Source organism: Anabas testudineus, chromosome 18, assembly GCF_900324465.2.
Source record: "Anabas testudineus chromosome 18, fAnaTes1.2, whole genome shotgun sequence".
NCBI lineage: Eukaryota > Metazoa > Chordata > Actinopteri > Anabantiformes > Anabantidae > Anabas > Anabas testudineus.
In genome coordinates, this window is record NC_046627.1 from 23,490,380 (window position 1) to 23,512,906 (window position 22,527).

General features: G+C 40.5%; 3 protein-coding genes and 1 pseudogene across 4 annotated transcripts in view; all 4 read right to left on the reverse strand.

The window, feature by feature from the left end:
* Positions 1-1,114: 1,114 nt before the first annotated feature.
* On the reverse strand, positions 1,115-3,570 carry LOC113157635 (E3 ubiquitin/ISG15 ligase TRIM25-like). The gene has a single exon (XM_026353225.1). It carries the CDS (start codon positions 3,544-3,546, stop codon positions 1,963-1,965), a length of 1,584 nt encoding a protein of 527 aa, XP_026209010.1. The 5' UTR covers positions 3,547-3,570; the 3' UTR covers positions 1,115-1,962.
* LOC113157636 (tripartite motif-containing protein 16-like) lies at positions 1,115-15,975 on the reverse strand. The gene is made up of 2 exons (XM_026353226.2): positions 13,583-15,975; positions 1,115-1,210 (listed from the first exon to the last, which is right to left on the reverse strand). Exon 1 carries the CDS (start codon positions 15,885-15,887, stop codon positions 14,331-14,333), a length of 1,557 nt encoding a protein of 518 aa, XP_026209011.2. The 5' UTR covers positions 15,888-15,975; the 3' UTR covers positions 1,115-1,210; positions 13,583-14,330.
* On the reverse strand, positions 5,978-11,278 carry LOC113157796 (annotated as a pseudogene).
* A 1,801-nt stretch (positions 15,976-17,776) lies between the features above and the next one.
* Positions 17,777-22,527, reverse strand: part of LOC113157634 (collagen, type IV, alpha 5 (Alport syndrome)) — a 40,508-nt gene continuing 35,757 nt past the window's right edge. For both annotated transcript variants that reach the window (XM_026353223.1, XM_026353224.1), the window contains 7 exons: positions 22,357-22,485; positions 21,987-22,085; positions 20,424-20,636; positions 20,145-20,322; positions 19,929-20,043; positions 19,664-19,836; positions 17,777-19,378 (listed from right to left, as the gene is read on the reverse strand). In XM_026353223.1, coding sequence (XP_026209008.1) covers positions 19,297-19,378; positions 19,664-19,836; positions 19,929-20,043; positions 20,145-20,322; positions 20,424-20,636; positions 21,987-22,085; positions 22,357-22,485 — 989 coding nt within the window. In that variant the 3' untranslated portion in view covers positions 17,777-19,296. The remainder of the gene's footprint in view (positions 19,379-19,663; positions 19,837-19,928; positions 20,044-20,144; positions 20,323-20,423; positions 20,637-21,986; positions 22,086-22,356; positions 22,486-22,527) is intronic.

Genomic DNA, 22,527 nt, shown 5'->3' on the forward strand with positions numbered 1-22,527 from the left:
AGCTTTTTGACATGATGCTCGAAGTTAAGTTTACTATCAAACCAAACACCAAGACTTTTTGCAGTGGGCTTAGAATTATCTAAGAGAGAATCTGTGCAGGGCAGAATGTGTTTGGCTACACGTTGTGGACTGATAACAATTATTTCTGTTTTGTCAGAATTCAGCTGCAGGAAATTTTGAGCCATCCAGTTTTTTATCTCATTTATACACTCATGTAAGGAACTCAGTCCCCCGTGGTCTGACATCTTAAAGGGACAGTACAGCTGAGTGTCATCATCATAGCAATGAAAAGAAACACTGTGTTTACGAATAATATGTCCCAAAGGGAGCATATACAAAGAGAACAAGATTGGCCCCAGCACTGAACCTTGTGGGACTCCATACTTTACAGGAGAAAAAGACGACGTGTAGTTATTAACGGTAACACAAAACGATCTGTTGGACAGGTATGAAGAGAACCAGTCCAGCCCAGTGCTTTAGCCGGTCTAACAAAATTTGGTGGTCTACTGTATCAAAAGCAGCACTAAGATCAAGGAGGACAAGAATAGAGCACATCACCAGCGTCAGAGGCCAACAGAATGTAATTAGTTACCTTCAGTAGGGCGGTCTCTGTGCTGTGGTGTTTGCGAAAACTAGATTCCAATTCGTCAAAGATGTTATAGTTGTCTGCAGCTAGAAATAAGTGTTTAGACACATACTTTTTAAAAATCTTTGATATGAAGGGTAGTTTGGAGATCGGTCTGTAGTTTTCGGGGGATGAGGGATCTAGACCAGGTTTTTTCAAAAGAGGTTGCACACATGCAATTTTAAAATAATCTGGCACAATCCCAGTGGACAGAGAGGTATTTAAAATAATCAGGAGAGAGGGAGCAAGCGAATCAATGATCGAGATTAAGAACTTAGTTGGGATGACATCAACTGGGCTGGAAGATGGTTTCATTTTAGAGACAGTTTGTAGTAGCTCAAATAAGGTCATGGAAGGAAACCGGCTTAAAGTGCATTCTCTAAATGTGCAGCTTGCAGGACACTCCACCAGGTGGTGTTCATGTATTTTTATATGGATAAATGTTAATTTGCCTTGTAATATAAAAGAAATATGAGCAAGAAATAGTGGTTATCTTTATTCTTTATTATCTTTATTAATGATCTTCTTTGCAGTTAACTGGATCAGGTCTAAGACAGGAATTTATTTTCTGCACAAATTAAAAACCTATCAATCCATATATTGACATCACCTACTGTGAACAAAAAGATATAAAGTCTAAAATGAAGACTAGGACATTCAGACAGTCACATGATTCTTAAGTGATAATAACATGTAGATGTATTTAATCTAAAGACTAACATGTATTAAAACAGCATCTATAACACTCACTTACTTTTTCCATTGCAATTGATTTCACTTTTTAGGATATTTCTGTAATTTCTAACATCATAAAGCAAATGAACTGCTCACCTTTCATAAAACAGTAAAAAAAGAACCTCACCAGTAATTTAGAAACATAATTTATGGTCTAAACACATTTGTTGGAAATATCTGGTACAATGGTAATGAAGGTGACACCAGTCACAACATCATGTAAAACGAAAATAAAGCACAGCAAATAGTCAAATGAAGCAACACATGTAAAATTAGATTTATGTACATTAAACTATTACCCCAGTGCACGCTTGGATGGTGTCTAATGCTTCAACCCTATGTACCTGCAATTTTATGATCAAGACTGTGCCTCAAATATTTTGGCCTTGTTTAAAACTCAAACACAAAATAACATAATCCAGGATTAACAAATCAAACTGCGTTCAGGATTATTTTAATCTGATCTGACAACTACCTTTAAAGAACAGGGCCCTGACACGAGTCCAGCATCAGAAAAACATGAAACTAAGATAGAAACATGCTCAGTTTACACATTTCAAACACAGTAGATGATCATCAGTTGCCTGTTTAATCCCAACTTTCTACCTGAGCTCAATAAACCTAGCACTAGATGTAACCCCAAAGTAACCCAACCAAACCCAGACCCCAGCATAGAGCGGCTCAGTGAATGTGGTCTTGACTTGGAGGAGAGGAGTCCTGGTCCCAGCAACGCTGTAGAAGCCCAGAGTCCCAGCCCTGTGATCCACGTACACCCCTATCCTGGAAGAACAAGGGCCTGAGATGTCGGTGGTAACGTTATTATGTCTGAACTTGTAATATTTTTTGTAACACTCTAAAGCCCAGGACTTGTTATTGTATCCAAATCCACTGTTATCTACTCTGTTACGGTCCTTGTATGCCACTGCTATTGATACTCCTTTGCCGCTCCACTCCACCTCCCAGTAATGAGGTCCAGTCAGACTCTCTCTACTCAGGACCTGATGCACAGAGGTGAATCTCTCTGGGTTAGAATATTGTACAGATGGGTTTTTTTCTGACACTGTCGTGTCCCCGTCAGATAGAGCCAACATCCCATGAGCTGTAAATGAATCGAGGGTGATTTGACATGAATATTTTAAAAACTCCTCTTTGATCTTGGGCTCTTCATGTGGCAGTAGAACATCCACCGCTCTCACTGTTAGTGACACTTTGTTCCATTCCTTATTCAGTATGTCCTGTAGTTTATCTCTGGCCTGTGACGCAGCTGCTATCCCATCTTCAAAGTACTTCAGAGGACGCATTTTGATGTATGAAGAGTCTGCTTCACTGAGTTCTGACTGCGAGTAGTAATTAAGTAGAAATTCAGTGTGGTCCTCTGTGCATGAGAGCTCCTTCAGTTCAGCCTCTTTCTGCTTCAGCTCAGAGATCTCCTCTTCCAGCTTCTTCTGAAGCCCTTTGACTCGACTCACTTCATTTACCTGTTGGGATTTGATCAGCTGGTTCAGCTCAGAGCCTTTTTCCTTGATGACACGGACCAGCTCAGTGACAATCGTCTCGCTGTCCTTCACTGCTTTATCAGCAGACTCTTTGATGGCTTCCACCTCCCGCTGGAGCACTTTAATTTCTTCCTCTCTCATTTGAATTTTCTGACGTTTGTTTTGCAGACTGGCCTTCAAGTCTTTCTGCCTGACAGCCCTTTCTGCTTCAGCAGAGACTGTTTTGTGGTTTTTATGTTCATCCATGGAGCAGAGGTAACAGATACATGTCTGATCAGTGCGGCAGAAAATCTTCATCACCTCATTGTGACGAGAGCAGACGTTCTCCTTAAGCTTCCTGGTAGGGTCGACCAGCTTGTGATTTTTAAAGGCAGGAGATTTATGAGTTTTATCACAGGCCACTTCTCCAGGTCCAGCATAGCGGTCATCAGCTGAGGCTCCTGTCTTCTTGATGTCCTCCAACAAATTAGCTAACATGGTGTTTTTAACTAAAGCAGGCCTTTGTACTGACATATGTCTGCACAAAGGGCACGTGTAGGTTTTCTTGCAATCTTCCTCATCAAAATAGCTTTTAATACAGCTCATGCAGTAGCTGTGTCCACAGGGAATAGTTACAGGGTCCTTCAGTAGATCCAGACAGATCGAACAACAGAATTTCCCTTGCTTCAACTGGTGTCCTTGATGTGCCATTTTACCACTCAGATAATGTGAATGTCAAGGAGTAGTTTCACTGAGACTGAAGATGTGGCTCATCGGGTCATATTTCATTCCAGAAAAAGGAGTGGCTTGAGAAAGACTATCCTTTGTAAGCAACTTTTTGTTGTTAAAATAATATTTTCCAGTGGAGAGCAGCAGAAATCATGTGGATGTAAGCTAACTAAAATGATTAGGTTTTTATATTAGAGATTTTATTTTCCTTTTGCAATTTTGCAATCTGCTACTTATCAAGGCATATCAAGAACACACACAAGAATCTGTTTGCAAATGGTACAAGTGCAGGTTTAACTCAGCTTAGTAGGTTATACAATCTGTCAATCTGCTCTGACCATTTCAGATACTTTCATGTAATCGTTGGCAGGTGGGAAGTTTGTTCATCGCTTCCCATCAAATCCACTTCCCACTAAAATCAACAATCTTCTTTCTGTGTCAAAATCTCCCATAAATATACCACTGTATTTGATTCTTTGCTGTAAATACTGATGAAATCCCCACTACTTGAATTACAGCTGAATTGCATATATCATACGCTGCAGTTTTTAGTTAGATTTAGTCATGTTATGTCCTGGTGCCAAAAAATTAATCTCAGCAGTCTCCCATTACACATGGTGTACCTCAAGGTTCAATTCTTGAGTCTCTATTAATCTACATGTACTATATTTACTTTCCTCAGGTGCCATACTGCAGAGGAGGGATATAATAGGGATATAAGGGATACTATCAGGGGAACTATGTGTGCAGATGACACCTTGATTTTCTTTTAACCATTAACTTAGTTCATATATACATACTGAGTAGATACTAAGATGCTAAATTTCTTCTACTTGAACGAAGATAGGACAACAATGAGAAACGACTATATTTTAATGCTCATTTAAATGCTATTAAAGTACAGTAAAGACTGCCATGCAAAAAGCTAGAAATGGTGACCCTGATAAAAGAGGAAAGAAAACATTTATTTTTCAGACTTTATTTGTGACTCTTCTATAACCCCTTAGATTAACATTCTGCCTGAAATTCTGCAATCATACATTTTCTAAACACAACTCTTTAGACATAGTATTAATTTCAGTTTTAAAAGTTTATAACAACTTCTGGATAACATAAAAACAAAACAAAAAAGAAATAAAAACAAATGAATACACATTTTCAATCACAACCTAGTTGGACAAAGATAGAATTCATAAAAGCAGTTTTGAAAAAATAACTAAATGACTGAATAACTTTTAAAAAAAGGAGGCCTTTGTATTGATGTGTATCTGCACCATGGATAGCTGTAGGTTTTCTTGCAATATTTTTCATCAAAATAACTTTTAATACAGCTCCTTGGGTCCTTAGATAGATCCAAACAGATCAAACTGGTTTCCTGGTGTGCCATTTCACCTTTCAGATCATTTGAATGTCAAGGAGTAGTTTCACTGAGAACAAAGAAGCAGCTCATTGGGTTATATTTCATTCCAGAAAAAGGAGTGGTTTGAAAAAGACTATCCTTTGTAAGCACCTTTCTCTTGTTAAATAATATTTTTATGGAGAGCAACAGAAATCATGTGCATGTAAGCTAACTAAAATGATTTGGTTTACATATTAGAGATTTTATTTTCCTTTTGCAATTTTGCAATCTGCTACAGCCTACCTAAGACCTTTACAGTCTGCAGGAAGCATTGAGCATTCCAAATATGTCAGCTGTGATATACAGACAAGCTGTTCAGGGTGTGTCATAGACTAAACCAGTTTTTCTTTATCGATGCATATCGAGGACACACTTAAGGATCTGTTTGCAAATGGTACATGTGCAGGTTTAACACAGTATATTATACAATGTGCTCAGCAGTCTGCCATTACATGTGGTGTAACATCTATTTAATCAACATGTACTACATGTACTTCCCTCAGGTGCCTAATGCAGAGGAGGGGTATAAGGGATATAATAACTATATTTGCAGAAGCACCCTGATTTTCTTTTAACCATTAACTTAGTTCATATATACTTACTGAGGAGATGCTAAGATGCTATATTTCCTCTATTTGAACGAAGATAAGACAACAACAAGAAACAACTACATTTTACTGCTCAGCTTTATCTCAATGCTATTAAACCTAGTTAGGAGAGAAACATCTCATCCATTTCATAGTGATTTACTAGGATATTCTACTTTAGAAATAATTTAATATTTATTCTACTTAACGATAACATTTTATATTTTTACTTTTTCACTTTAGGGATTTCAGGGTGAGGGGTTAACCCCAGAATAAAAAAGGCACTTTCTGAAATGTATATGATGGATGGTATGGTTAAATAGTTTTAAGCTGTGTTGCACAGTAGTACCATTGCTTTTGTCGTAGTGTTTTTTTTTTTCTCTGAAGACAATGCACCATAGGAATTCCACCTCGTCGCCACAATATCAGTCGCTGCCCCCTACTTGCCGCCATCATCCAGTCATCTCTTCTGATCAGGCATCCTTGGCAACGGTGGATGTGCTCATTGCCTTATTCCGTTACGTTTTCTTCATGCAGACCACACAGCGGCTGTCTCCACAGCGAAGTCTCCGACTGGGGTTTACTGTAAGAGTAAAATAATGGTGGTTAGGACAGTGAGAAGGAACTATAGAAGTAGTAGTCAGTGTAAGTCCTCTAAATGTTATAATCGCTGCTCAACTACAAAAAGAAGCAGGTTAGCTTGCAGATCATATTAGAATATTAGCATAGATAATCCATTAACTATAACAATACATTGAAATACAAACATTTATAAACAGGTTCTTCATCACACAGTATCTATCGAGGACTATAACCTCCCTGCTGGCACATGTATCTATACCTGAACATCTCAGAAGATTCTACAGTGGCCAGCCAGAAGCTATATGAATTGCCATAGTAGTTACACGTCCCCCTGCCATGGCACTCTATGAAGGGAGCGCTGCAGAACTCCTCCAAGCATTAGCTGGGGGAGGCCAACGCCTGTCCAGAGCCCTCTGCACCTGCACTGGTGTGCTGGGAAGAACAGGAAACACAGGTGTATTCAGTTGTGATGTTTATGTGATAGTCATGGTAAAATATAGGGGTAAACAATATTACGTTAGTACCATCATGAAGGAGTATCCTATCCACAGAGATTCCCAATTCACAGGGCAATCAGGAATCTGGATGGTCTGACTGTGGACTGCAATCACCATGGCTGGAGCTTCACACACTGCGCACCTGGACACACACATACAGAAGTGTGAACACCACACATCAGCCCATGAACAACTTCATTACCACTCTTTCCTCTTTGTCTTTGTCCTTCCTCCCATCCCTACCTGCTGATGTATGGCTTGATGCCCTCTCCAGTGATGGGAGCCATGGACATGGGCATGGACTCAGGCGTGGACAGCCAGTAGGAGTAGTCATTGCGGGAGGCAAAGTTGCAGACGTTGTTAATGTTGCAGAAAATAAAGGGCATAGTGCTGAATCTGCGTAGGCAACTGCTGGCCGTGCCTAAAGGATAAAGAAAGTAAGATTTTCTTTAGGAAAAAGCCTGAAGTCTTTTAGGTTTAATACAACTTCCTGGTAGGAACATATTAAAACAAAGATCCTTCATACCAAGATCCTGTACATGGGCCCTCTCATTGCCCTGCACATACAGCAGGGAATATCCACTGTAGATGACGTTAGTTCCATCAGGACAGGTAGGAACGTCCACATTCTGGCTGTGTCGAGTGATGAGGAATCCATGGGCTGCAGAGACTGGTCCTGGAAGTCCAGGAGGACCCTGTGGACCCTCTGAACCAGGAGGACCAGGATAGCCACGCTGACCTGAGTTAAACAGGAAGGCATGCAGTATATTACAAATGAGAAGCCACTTTGATATGGGGGGGAGATTATTTCCAAAATGCTGCTGACAAATAAATTAATCACATTCTCATTTTTAAAATTAATCGATGAGGCCATTGAGGACTATCAGACAGGACTGGGGACACTATTGGACCGTGGAAGAAATATTTAGAGGATCTCCTCAACGCTGCTGACACCCCTTCTGTAGAGGAAGCAGAGACTAAGGACTCAGAGGTTGGTTTGTCCATCAAAGGGCTGAAGTCACTAAGGTAGTCAGTAAGCTCCTCAATGGCAAGGCACCAGCGGCGGATGAGATTCGCCCTAAGTACCTTAATTCTCTGAATGTTGATGTTGCAGATTATTGTCATGTTGGCTTCAGCATGCCAAGACCTTCAATGTGTTCTGGGGTGGCACTTCCAAGTCCAAGGCCATGGTTCTCAACCAGAAAAAGGTAGCTTGCTATCCCCAGGTTGGACGAGAGATCCTGTCTCAAGTGAAGGAGTTTGGGGTCTTGTTCACAAGTGAGGGAAGAATGGAGCGTAAGACTGACAGACAGGTCCTGGCTACAAGCAGTGGAATTAGTTTCCTCTGCATAGTGGCTGGGCATACCCTTAGAGATAGGGTTAGGAGCTTGGTCACTAGGTAGGAACTTAGGGTAAAGTCACAGAAAGAGGAGCCAACTGAGGTGGTTTGGGCATCTGTTTCGGATGCGTTCCAGACATGTCACACCAGGAGAAGGCCCCATAGAAGACCCAGAACATGTTGGAGGGACTATGCCTCTCAACTGGCCTAGGAACACATGGGTCTTTTCCCAGAAGAGCTGGAGGGGGGCTTCTGCCCCTTGTGACTTGGCCCCGAAAAAGTGGAAGTAGATGGATGGATGCATGGATGGACAGTTTAGACTAGTGATGACCTTTAGACTAGATTAAAAAAAACAGTAAAATCAGCAGTAAAATCAGTCCATCACCACATAAAAGCTGCTTCTGTTATTGAGCCAGCTGAGCTATGATGCCCTTGATGATGATGGATGAGTTAACTTACCAGGTTGACCAGACGGTCTGATGTCTCCCTTTCGGCCTGGTTGGCCACTGAATCCAGGAGGACCATCTGAACCAGGATCTCCAGGGTCACCAGGTTGACCTGGTGAGCAGTGAAAGAAGAGAGTGATGGTATGATCACTTTAAATAACTTTTTTAGCCGTCCAATTCGAAATGTAAAAATATCCTAAATATGCAGCTTTATCTGCATTTGACAAATGTTGATTCATGGATTCAGTCAGGTCAGTTGTGTCAGTTGTCTGTCATTGTGATAATTACAGTAGTAAAAAATCTGTACACATATTTTCTTAGCTTTTACTAAAACTATTCAGCAAACGTCATCAGGTCCCTTCAAAGAGTTCACATTCACCAACCTGTGAGTCCTTCACGTCCAGGAGGACCAGGTGTTCCCCGAGAACCAGTCAGACCTTGAGGACCAGGTGGTCATCTCTCTCCCTTCACCACAATGGGAGCTGGAGGTATACCTGGGTCACCAGGAGGGCCTAAAGGTCAAATGTTAAAGCAGAAATAATCAGTTTGAAAGACACAAAACTAAGGAACTCTTACGTTTTTGTTGTTGTTGTTGTTTTTGTTTTGTTACTTTAACTGAGAAAGTAAATGTTGTCACCCACCAGTCAATCCGGGGTCTCCAGGATCTCCAGGAGGACCACTGCCACCTGGAGGTCCTGCATTTCCCTTCAACCCTGGCAATAATACAAACAAAACAGATGTTTGGGATTTTCTTATGATGAAAAACAAGATCAAAATACATTTTGGATAACAGAAAGAGAAAACAACTCTGTAACAGTAATGTAGACTAACCAGGGAATCCAGGAACGCCAGGAAGACCAATGTCTCCCTTTGCACCAGAGGGACCAGGAAGACCGGAGGAACCCTGGTACAAAGGAGGTTCAGACAGTTAGATCCCAGCTGATATTTACTCCTTCTGACCATCCTAACATCTTAATTCTTAATGTTTGCTAAATTCAAGAATGAAGAGGAAGAATGTTTAAGAAAAAAAAATAATTTAACTAATTGATCTTACTGGAAACACCAATATCTCCCTTCTGTCCTGGGAGGCCTGGCTGGCCGGGGGCACCAGGAATACCCTTCTCTCCTTTAATGCCACCACTTCCGGGGGGCCCACGAGCACCCTCTGGGCCAGGTGGACCTTTAGATGTGCATGTCAGAGATTCAAAAGTTAGGTACAGTATAATAGAGAAATAACAAATAAATGTTCAATACTATGTTCAGTTCAGTATATTCTCATCAAGGATCATTCTTATTTCCATTTATCAATCAAAAATTTTTTTTGTATTTTCAACCATAAAAACAGTTCTATTGAAAAGAGTTGCCATCTACGGGTTGATGTTCTTGTCATGTCGAAATTTAGTTTAATAACGAAAAAAAGGAGTAAACTCTACTCTCGCTGTCAAAATGAAGACCGAACTGAACCAAACACTGGTTATTGCAACAAAGATAGAACAAATATACAGAACAGACCGAAATAAACAGAGTAACCTGATTATAAATCCCAAACATGAGCTTATTATACTCTGATAAAATAACATCACACAAAGGAACATTTCTATATTGTCTAGGTATCCAGTACAGATTTTTCTTCTGAGGTTTAAACCTTTGCAACACAAAATGGAGTTTCATTACCAAATGTGTGGCTTTTCATTTTCACAAATCTTCAAAAATGTAAAAAAAAATGGAGCAGATGTAAACAAATATATTTCATTTGCTAGTATTATTTATAAACTACATTATAAACTCTCAATTTAAAGATGTTCCTTTCAACAGTAAAACAATTGGACTAAGTGTGAAAACAGTATGTTCACAATTCTGTGTATGTGTATGTTTATGTGATTATGATCAGTCCTGAGAGAAACATCCTGTTCTGTGGGGTAAATATAGGGTCAAAACAAAACTGCGGTTGTCATGATTTTAGCAGTCAACATAAGGGGACTCATTAACCATTTTCACTCACTCTCACAATAACAAACAACAATATTAACAAATATATTATGTTAAATATCAGGGCTGGGATGAATTCATCTTCAAATAATATAAGTTTACAGTTATAGTAATTCATGGACCCAAATTCTTGGCCTGAAAATCTATTCACATCACACATTATTTCTGTTTTACATATGATCATGATTTTATCTGAGAGCATTTGAAGTGAACTGACCCCGACCCTGCACGAGACACATTCAAATATAGTTAAATGTCTGTTGGTGAGCCCCTAACTTTTCCTCAAATGGAAACCTGAGGTTAATATTTCTTGGACATGCATCATTTTTGTCTTATTGTCTTCACAACTATTGGAAGGATTCCGATAATTTGATACATTCATTTATTTCCTCGGGATGAAGATGAATTTTTCTCCAACAACAGGTCAAATGTTGACAATGTCAACTAGTTTGGTTAATGACCAAATACCTGAAAAACTAAAAAGGAGACCTTTATTGACATACTGAATGATCCCCTTGTGGAAATTATGGTTGGACAGCTGCCACACGTACATATCCAACACCTTGACAAGAAACCGCCTCGCTGTCCCTCACAGTTTTATCAGCACAGTCGTTGATGGCCTCCACCTCCTGCTGGAGCACCTTCAAGTCTTTCTCCCTGCTCTGGATTCTCTGCTGGAGCAGAGGTAACAGATACATAGCAGTGATCAGCTGAGGCTCCTGTCTTCTTCAGCTCCTCCTCCAGCCTCGGTGTGAAAGTCAGTCTGCAATGAAGGCAGCTGTGGGTTTCGTCCTGATCCTTCTCACCCCAGAAGCTTTAATACAGCTCATGCAGTAGCTGTGCCCACAGGGATCGTCAGCTCTCACACTACGCATGCGTATGTGAAACCAGATGATCACACTGGCATGTGTTTGGATATCAGCCCTACTCATTCACTTTGTACAAAGATCAGTCTGATTGAACTTTGACCTGGGAAAACATGAGGTTTAGCTAGTAAAAGGAGTGGTGGCTGTAGCTGAGTGAAACTGAATGGGTGTAACCAAAAAAGCTTAACCCAGTAATAATAATAATAAATTTATTCATAGAGCACTTTCTAAACATATGTTACAAAGTGCTTCACAAGACAGACAAGAAACACATGTAGCCCAACAAGATCAACTTGAGAAAGCACTATGCAAACAGTGGAGAGGAAAAACTCCCCCTAGGGGAAGAAACCTCCAGCAGATCCAGGCTCAAGTTAAACGGCCATCTGCCTTGACCGGTTGGGGAGCAGGAAACAATATACAAACAAAACAATAATACAAACAACTACCACATCGGTCCTTGGGAAGACCAGTTCCAACATAAAGACATTGTAATATAATGGAGAGTCTTCCCAAGGACAAATTTGTTTTAGCTTACAGAAGATCGCAAAAGGCTCGCCGGTAGAGGTATGTTTTAAGGAGAGTTTTAAAAGATGTTACTGAGTCAGCTGATCTTATATGCTCGGGTAAGCTGTTCCAGAGTTTGGGGGCTCTAACTGAAAAGGCTCTGTCACCTCTAGTAGTCATTCTGACATCGGGGACATACAGAAGATTTCTACCAGAGGATCTCAGGCTACGTGCAGGCTCATAAGGCTTTAAAAGCTGGGATAAATAGCTGGGGGAAAGGCCATGCAGAGCTTTAAAAGTTATTAATAAAATCTTAAAATCAATCCTAAAACATACTGGCAGCCAGTGTAAGGAAGCTAATACAGGAGTGATGTGATCGTATTTTCTTTTTCTAGTTAAGAGTCTTGCAGCTAAATTCTGAACAATCTGGAGCCGATTAATAGATTTCTGCCTGAGACAGGTGAACAGACTGTTGCAATAGTCAAGGCGTGAGGAAAAAATGCATGTAAGATTACTTCAGTGTCATGAAATGAAAGAATTGAACGTATTTTGGAGATATTTCTAAGATGATAAAAACATGCCTGGACAAGCTTTGTGACATGAAGCTCAAAGTTAAGTTTACTATCAAACCAAACACCAAGACTTTTTGCAGTGGGCTTAGAATTATCTAAGAGAGAATCTGTGCAGGGCAGAATGTGTTTGGCTACACGTTGTGGACTGATGACAACTATTTCTGTTTTGTCAGAATTCAGCTGCAGGAAATTTTGAGCCATCCAGTTTTTTATCTCATTTATACACTCATGTAAGGAACTCAGTCCCCCGTGGTCTGATATCTTAAAGGGACAGTACAGCTGAGTTTCATCAGCATAGCAATGAAAAGAAACACTGTGTTTACGAATAATATGTTCCAAAGGGAGCATATACAAAGAGAACAAGATTGGCCCCAGCACTGAACCTTGTGGGACTCCGTACTTTACAGGAGAAAAAGACGACGTTTAGTTATTAACGGTAACACAAAACGATCTGTTGGACAGGTATGAAGAGAACCAGTCCAGCCCAGTGCTTTAGCCGGTCTAACAAAATTTGGTGGTCTACTGTATCAAAAGCAGCACTAAGATCAAGGAGGACAAGAATAGAGCACATCACCAGCGTCAGAGGCCAACAGAATGTAATTAGCTACCTTCAGTAGGGCGGTCTCTGTGCTGTGGTGTTTGCAAAAACCAGATTCCAATTCGTCAAAGATGTTATAGTTGTCTGCAGCTAGAAATAAGTGTTTAGACACGTACTAAAATCTTTGATATGAAGGGTAGTTTGGAGATCAGTCTGTAGTTTTCGGGGGATGAGGGATCTAGACCAGGTTTTCTCAAAAGAGGTTGCACACATGCAATTTTAAAATAATCTGGCACAATCCCAGTGGACAGAGACGTATTTAAAATAATCAGGGGAGAGGGAGCAAGCGAATCAATGATCGAGATTAAGAACTTAGTTGGGATGACATCAACTGGGCTGGAAGATGGTTTCATTTTAGAGACAGTTTGTAGTAGCTCAAATAAGGTCATGGGAGGAAACCGGCTTAAAGTGCAAAGTGCAGCTTGCAGGACACTCCACCAGGTGGTGTTCATGAACTTTTATATGGATAAATGTTCATTTAATAAATAATATAAAAGAAATATGAGCGAGAAATAGTGGTTATCTTTATTCTTTATTATCTTTATTAATGGTCTTCTTGCAGATAATTGGATTAGGTCTAAGACAGGAATTTATTTTCTGCACAAATTAAAAACCTATCAATCCATAAATTGACATCACCTACTGTGAACAAAAAGATATAAAGTCTAAAATGAAGACTAGAACATTCAGACAGTTAAATAATGAGGAGCATATTGATTATAAAATGATTCTAAAGTGCTAATTTAATTTGATCTAAAGACTAACATGTATTAAAACAGCATCTATAACACTCACTTACTTTTTTCATTTGCAATTGATTTTACTTTACAGGATATTTCTATAATTTCTAACATCATAAAGCAAATGAACTGCTCACCTTTCATAAAACAGTAAAAAGAACCTCACCAGGAATTTAGAAACATCATTCATGGTCTAAACACATTTGTTGGAAATATCTGGTACAATGGTAATGAAGGTGACACCAGTCACAACATCATGTAAAACGAAAATGAAACACAGCAAATAGTCAAATTAAGCAACACATGTAAAATTAGATTTATGTACATTAAATTATTACCCCAGTGCACACTTGGATGGTGTCTCATGCTTCTACCACATGTACCTGCAATTTTATGATCAACACTGTGCCTCAAATATTTTGGCCTTGTTTAAAACTCAAACACAAAATAACATAATCCAGGATTAACAAATCAAACTGCGTTCAGGATTATTTTAATCTGATATGACAACTACCTTTAAAAAACACTACCACTACCCTGACACCAGAAAAGTCCAGCATCAGAAAAACAAGAAACTAAGATAGAAACACATTTACACATTTCAAACACAGTAGATGATCATCAGTTGCCTGTTTAATAACAACTTCCTACTTGATCTCACTAAACTTAGCACTAGACGTAGCCCCAAAGTAACCCCACCAAACCCAGACCCCAGCATAGAGCGGCTCAGTGAATGTGGTCTGGACTTTGTGGAGAAGAGTCATGGTCTTATCAACGCTGTAGAAGCCCAGAGTCCCAGCCCTGTGATCCACGTACACCCCTATCCTGGAACAACAAGGGCCTGAGATGTCGGTGGTAACATTATTATGTCGAAACATATAATATTTTTTGTAACACTCTAAAGCCCAGGACTTGTTATTGTATCCAAATCCACTGTTTTCCACTGTGTTACTATCCTTGTATGCCACTGCCACTGATATTCCTTTGCCGCTCCACTCCACCTCCCAGTAACGAGGTCCAGTCAGACTCTCTCTACTCAGGACCTGATGCACAGAGGTGAATCTCTCTGGGTTAGAATATTGTACAGATGGGTTTTTTTCTGACACTGTCGTGTCCCCATCAGATAGAGCCAACATCCTGTGAGCTGTAAACGGATCGAGGGTGATTTGACATGAATATTTTAAAATCTCCTCTCTAGTCTTGGGCTCTTCATGTGGCAGTAGAACATCCACTGCTCTCACTATTAGTGACACTTTGTTCCATTCCTTATTCAGTATGTCCTGTAGTTTATCTCTGGCCTCTGACGCAGCTGCTAGCACATCTTCAAAGTACCTCAGAGGACGCGTTTTGATGGTTGAAGACTTTGCTCGACTGAGTTCTGACCGCAAGGAGTAATTAAGTAGAAATTCAGTGTGGTCCTCTGTGCATGAGAGCTGCTTCAGTTTAGCCTCTTTCTTCTTCAGCTCAAAGATCTCCTCTTCCAGCTTCTTCTGAAGCCCTTTGACTCTACTTACTTCATTTATCTGTTGGGATTTGATCAGCTGCTTCAGCTCAGAGCCTTTTTCCTTGATGACACGGACCAGCTCAGTGACAATCGCCTCGCTGTCCTTCACTGCTTTGTCAGCAGACTCTTTGATGGCTTCCACCTCCTGCTGGAGCACTTTAATTTCTTCCTCTCTCATTTGAATTTTCCAACGTTTGTTTTGCAGACTGGCCTCCAGGTCTTTCTGCCTGACAGCCCTTTCTGCTTCAGCAGAGACTGTTTTGTGGTTTTTATGTTCATCCATGGAGCAGAGGTAACAGATACACTTCTGATCAGTACGGCAGAAAATCTTCATCACCTCATTGTGACGAGAGCAGACGTTCTCCTTAAGCTTCCTGGAAGGGTCGACCAGCTTGTGATTTTGAAAGGCAGGAGATTTATAGTGAGGCTGGAGGTGCTGTTGACAGTAAGAGACCAGACACTGCAGACAGGACTTGACAGCCTTCAGTTTCTCCCCAGTGCAGACATCACAGGCCACTTCTCCAGGTCCAGCATAGCAGTGATCAGCTGAGGCTCCTGTCTTCTGCATGTCCTCCATCAAATCAGCTAACATGGTGTTTTTAACTAAAGCAGGTCTTTCTACTGACGTGTCCCTGCACCAAGGGCAGCTGTAGGTTTTCTTGCAATCTTCTTTATCAAAATGACTTTTAATACAGCTCATGCAGTAGCTGTGTCCACAGGGAATAGTCACAGGGTCCTTTAGTAGGTCCAGACAGATCGAACAACAGAATTTATCCTCCTCCAGTTGATGTCCCTGATGTGCCATTTCACCTCTCAGATAATGTTAATGTCAAGGAGTAGTTTCGGCGAGAACGAAGAAGCAGCTCATCGGGTTTTATTTCATTCCAGAAAAAGGCTAGGTTTTAGAAAGATTATCCTTTGTAAGCATCCTTCCAAATATAGGCTATTGTTAAATAATATTTTCGAGTGGAGAGCAGCAGAAATCATATTGCTCTAGACATTCAAATTCTAAGCTAACTAAAATGTTCATGTTTTCATATTAGAGACCTTACTTTGCTTTTGCAATTTTGATCTGCAGTTTTTTGCTACCAAATGTGTCAGCCCTGTGATAGACAAACAACCTGTCCAGGGTGTGTCATAGAATAAGCAGTACATATAATGGATGGACGTCAACTGAAAGGGACTAAAATAAATCAGTAAACCAGTTTTTCTTTATCATGGCATATTGAGGACTTGGCACACTCAAGAATCTGTTTGCAAATGGTACATGTGCAGGTTTAATTCAGCTTAGTAGGTTATACAATCTGCCACGCTCTGACCTTTTCAGATACTTTCATGTTATCATTGGCAGGTGGGAAGTTGGTTCATTGCTTCCCATCAAATCCACTTCCCACTAATATCAACAATCTTCTTTCTGTGTCAAAATCTCTGATTGCTGAATTACATATATCATATGCTGCAGCTTTTAGTTAGATTTAGTCATGTCATGTCCTGGTGCCAAAAAATGAATCTCAGCAGTCTGCCATTACACATGGTGTACCTCAAGGTTCAATTCTTGAGTCTCTATTAATCAAAAGGTACTTCCCTCAGGTGCCAAACTACACAGGAGAGATGTAATATTTGAACGAAGATAAGACAACAACAAGAAACAACTATATTTTACTGCCCAGCTTTATCTCAATGCTATCAAACCTAGTTAGGAGAGAAACATCTCATCCATTTCATAGCGATTTATTAGGATGGTCTACTTTAGCAATTATTTAATATTTATACTCCTTAAGTGACATTTTATATTTTTTCCTTTTTCACATGATGTGTCTAATTTTACTTGAGGATTAATTGGTGAAGGGTTAATCACAGAATAAAATGTTAAATAAAATACCTGGTAAGCTGCTCTCACTGCTGTGTGTACTGCTGCAAAACAACACTTCCACGTTGTACATTCTAGATGCCTGAAACAGCTTAGAGATAATCACCAAGCTTATCAAATGACATATTTAGCATTAAAAATGACGCAGTTGAGAATATCAATACATTTCATGCATTCATAAATTTGTTGTGCAGGCACCCTTAGATCCTCAAGTGATTGTGGGCTAAATTACCTTTCAGATATTCTAGAAAGATACGAGGAAACCTGAAAGAAGGGAACCCTGCAATAGAATTTTGGTGCAGTAACACAGAACCAGTCCCTCATAAACTATTCAATCAAACCTTTTAACTGCTTTGTTTGGTCTTTCCCCAACTGCCAACTTTAACACAGTGTCATTACATTTACTGCTCTTTTACTCTTATGTTCCTTTTTGTTTACATGGGAAACGTGACCCACTAACCGCCATGTATAAAGCTTGACATGATCATCATTTCTTAAGATCGGGCGTCCTTTTTCAGACTTCATCTGTGACTCTTTTATAATCTTATAACACTAATGTGCTGCCTGAAATTCAGCAATCATACATTTCAACTCTTTAGACATAGTATTTATTTCAGTTTTAAAAGTTTATAACAACTTCTGGATAACATAACATAAAAACAAAACAAAAAAGAAATAAAAACAAATTAATACACATTTTCAATCGCACCCCAGTTTGACAAAAGTAGAATTCATAAAAGCAGTTTATGAACAGTTTTGAAAAAATAAAAATAACAATAAAATCACAGGAACATATTTTTTTGTGTAGACTTACAGTACATCAGGGACCAATACACCTGATTTAAATGTACAGACACTTCAACCTGTGTATCAACAGGGTTGAGTGTGAACACTTTAATGAACTCTGGACAAAAGTTCAAGCCAGAGAAAGTGGATATGAAGGTTTTGCCTGGGGCATCTAGAAATGTTGAATACACTCAAGAAATGTTGCGGTTTTCTAGACATGGAGGCAAGATTTAAGATGAACTTAGCACAAGTTTCTGTAACATTCCTCAATCTTTAGACTATGTAAAAGCAAATCCTGTCTATTTCAGTTTGATATTTATTGATTGCTACTGATTGCCGTTTTTAACATCCTATACAGCTGCGAAAATAGTGGTATCTGTGATCAGTAGTTAGTTTTGTTTTTCTGTGAAATGCATGACCTTTTTGTGGTTGAAAACAGTGAACAACCTCCCCACAGCCGAATAATGTTATATAAATTTTTATTCTCTTTTTCAAATATATATTCATTATATATAAAATACTGTTTCATTCATAAAAGCCTTACTTTATACAATATCTGAGTAGATGTGTGTCAGCAAGCAATGAAGTGAATAAGTGTGTGTGTATGTGCATGCAAGTGTATGTGAGAGCTAAAAAGCTCCGGAAAGAACCTGGAAAACAGTTTTATAACAAAGAGGTGGCACCGATTCAGGAGCTAATACACTAAAAACAAAAGGTGTTTTACACAATATACACATTTTATTACTTACAAAAAATAGTAAGAAAAAGGTGTAGGCTGATGGTTAGGAGGCGGGTGCTAAGCTGTGTTAGTACCAGCACAGGTAATGTAAAATGACAGGGAAATGACAGAGAAAAAGCATGGATGAAGAACTAATTAAAAAAATAGTCAGTCTCACTAAGGAAAGCTCATCGTCAGTGCATCTCTCATTTTGGATGTTCCAAAGTCAAAGTGCAGATTTGGTAACCATCCACTCCTCATCAATAAGGCCAAAAAACAAAACAAAACAAAAAGAGCATTTCTCTCTAGATAGGGATGTACAGTATCACATTTTTGTTGCACCAATGTCAAAAGTAATTATTTTGAAGAGAAAGGAAATCCTTTTGAGAAAGAAGGGAAAAGGATGAAAATGCACTTTTGTTGTCACACATCCATCATAGCACCATTTAGTGAATAATTTTCTGCTTTTGTTTTGAGGTACTCTTTAAGAAAAACAAAGACTAAACATAACATTTATTTACATCAGTTTTAAGCTGTGTTGCACAGTAGTACCATTGTTTTTGTCGTAGTGTTTTTTTTTTTTCTCGGAAGACAATGCACCATTGGAATTCCACCTCGTTGCCACAACGTCAGTCGCAGCAAACACCGCTGCCCCCTACTTGTCCCCCATCATCCAGTCATCTCTTCTGATCAGGCATCCTTGGCAACGGTGGATGTGCTCATTGCCTTATTCCGTTACGTTTTCTTCATGCAGACCACACAGCGGCTGACACGCGCACGTAAGTTACCCGCCTTCAAAGTCTCCGACTGGGGTTTACTGTAAGAGTAAAATAATGGTGGTTAGGACATTGAGAAGGAACTATAGAAGAAGTAGTCAGTGTTAGTCCTCTAAATTTTATAATCGCTGCTCAACTAGAAAAAAAAGCAGGTTAGCTTGCAGATCATATTAGAATATTAGCATAGATCATCCATTAACTATAACAATACATTGAAATACAAATATTTATAAACACGTTCTTCATTACAGTTTGTCTGGTAGGGACTATAAAACACAGCAGTCTTTGCAACAGCTAAACCTCCCTGCTGGCACATGTATCCATACCTGAACATCTCAGAAGTTTCTACAGTGGCCAGCCAGAAGCTGTATGAATTGCCATAGTAGTTACACGTCCCCCTGCCATGGCACTCTATGAAGGGAGCGCTGCGGAACTCCTCCAAGCATGAGCCGGGGGAGGCCAACGCCTGACCAGAGCCCTCTGCACCTGCGCTGGTGTGCTGGGAAGAACAGGAAACACAGGTGTATTCAGTTGTGATGTTTATGTGATAGTCATGGTAAAATATAGGGGTAAACAATATTACGCTAGTACCATCATGAAGGAGTATCCTATCCACAGAGATTCCCAATTCACAGGGCAATCAGGAATCTGGATGGTCTGACTGTGGACTGCAATCACCATGGCTGGAGCTTCACACACTGCGCACCTGGACACACACATACAGAAGTGTGAACACCACACATCAGCCCACAAACAACTTCATTACCACTCTTTCCTCTTTGTCTTTGTCCTTCCACCCATCCCTACCTGCTGATGTATGGCTTGATACCCTCTCCAGTGATGGGAGCCATGGACATGGGCATGGACTCAGGCGTGGACAGCCAGTAGGAGTAGTCATTGCGGGAGGCAAAGTTGCAGACGTTGTTAATGTTGCAGAACATAAAGGGCATAGTGCTGAATCTGCGTAGGCAACTGCCGGCCGTGCCTAAAGGATAAAGAAAGTAAGATTTTCTTTAGGATAAAGCCTTTTAGGTTTAAAACAACTTCCTTTGTTTTAATAAAAAACATATTAAAGATTCTTCATACCAAGATCCTGTCCATGGGCCCTCTCATTGCCCTGCACATACAGCAGGGAATATCCACTGTAGATGACGTTAGTTCCATCAGGACAGGTAGGAACGTCCACATTCTGGCTGTGTCGAGTGATGAGGAATCCATGGGCTGCAGAGACTGGTCCTGGAAGTCCAGGAGGACCCTGTGGACCATCTGAACCAGGAGGACCAGGATAGCCACGCTGACCTGAGTTAAAAAGTAAGGCATATGGTATATTAGAAATGAGAAGCCGCTTTGATATGGGAGGGGAGACCATCTCTGCTCTGCTCTTCTAAATGCTGCTGACAAACAAATTAATCACAATCTCATTATGTCTCTATTTTAGAACTGATTACTTGAGACTACCACTCCTCGAACTACCACCTGCAGGTGGAGGAGTTTGTGTGCCCGAATGACCCTAGGAGCTACTGGAGGTTGAGCCTCCAGCACAAGTTATCAACTTTGTGATCATGCTATTCGACCTCAAACCCTATGTCTTGGACACTCGGGTGAGGCCATTGAGGACTATGAGTCAGCCTTGAAGAATTCTTGCATATTGTTTGGCACCTCAGCAGAGGAAAGCAATGTTCTGCCAACACTGTTTAAAGTGGATGTGGGGAGCTGCTGTCCCCAACTGGGGACACTATTGGACAGTGGAAGAAATATTTAGAGGGTCTCCTCAAACCTGCTGACACCCCTTCTGTAGAGGAAGCAGAGACTAAGGACTCAGAGGTTGGTTTGTCCATCAAAGGGCTGAAGTCACTAATGTAGTCAATAAGCTCCTCAGTGGCAAGGCACCAGCGGTGGATGAGATTCGGAAGTGGCTTAATTCTCTGAATGTTGATGTTGCAGATCATGTTGTCATGTTGGCTTAATCATGCCAAACCTTCAATGTGTTCTGGGGTGGTTTGCAGCACTTCCAAGGCCATGGTTCTCAATCAGAAAAAGGTGGCTTGCTATCCCCAGGTTGGAGGAGAGATCCTGTCTCAAGTGAAGGAGTTTAAGCATCTTGGGATCTTGTTCACAAGTGAGGGAAGAATGGAACGTAAGACTGACAGACAGGTCCTGGATACAAGCAGTGGAAATTAGTTTCCTCTGCATAGTGGCTGGGCAAACCCTTAGAGATAGGGTTAGGAGCTTGGTCACTAGGTAGGAGCTTAGGGTAAAGTCACTGTTCCTTCACAGAAAGAGGAGCCAACTGAGGTGGTTTGGGCATCTGTTTCGGATGCGTTCCAGACATGTCACACCAGGAGAAGGCCCCATGGAAGACCCAGGACATGTTGGAGGGACTATGCCTCTCAACTGGCCTAGGAACACATGGGTCTTTTCCCAGAAGAGCTGGAGGGGGGCTTCTGCCCCTTGTGACCTGGCCCCGAAAAAGTGGAAGTAGGTGGATGGATGCATGGATGGACAGTTTAGACTAATGATGACCTTTAGACTAGATAAAAAAAAAACAGTAAACTCAGCAGTAAAATCAGTCCATCACCACATAAAAGCTGCTTCTGTTATTGAGCCAGCTGAGCTATGATGCCCTTTATGATGGATGAGTTAACTTACCAGGTTGACCAGAAGGTCCGATGTCTCCCTTTCGGCCTGGTTGGCCACTGAATCCAGGAGGACCATCTGAACCAGGATCTCCAGGGTCACCAGGTTGACCTGGTGAGCAGTGAAAGAAGAGAGCGATGGTATGATCACTTTAAATAACTTTTTTAGCTGTCCAATTCGAAATGAACAAATATCCTAAATATACAGCTTTATCTGCATTTGACAAATGTTGATTCATGGATTCAGTCAGGTCAGTTGTGTCAGTTGTCTGTCATTGTGATAATTACAGTAGTAAAAAATCTGTACACATATTTTCTTAGCTTTTACTAAAACTATTCAGCAAACGTCATCAGGTCCCTTCAAAGAGTTCACATTCACCAACCTGTGAGTCCTTCACGTCCAGGAGGACCAGGTGTTCCCCGAGAACCAGTCAGACCTTGAGGACCAGGTGGTCCTCTCTCTCCCTTCACCACAATGGGGGCTGGAGGTATACCTGGGTCACCAGGAGGGCCTAAAGGTCAAATGTTAAAGCAGAAATAATTAGTTTGAAAGA

Excerpts from the sequence above, each read along its gene's own strand:
- LOC113157635 (XM_026353225.1), bottom strand. The coding sequence starts at position 3,546 with ATGGCACATCAAGGACACCAGTTGAAGCAAGGGAAATTCTGTTGTTCG.
- LOC113157636 (XM_026353226.2), bottom strand. The coding sequence starts at position 15,887 with ATGAGCTGTATTAAAAGTCATTTTGATAAAGAAGATTGCAAGAAAACC.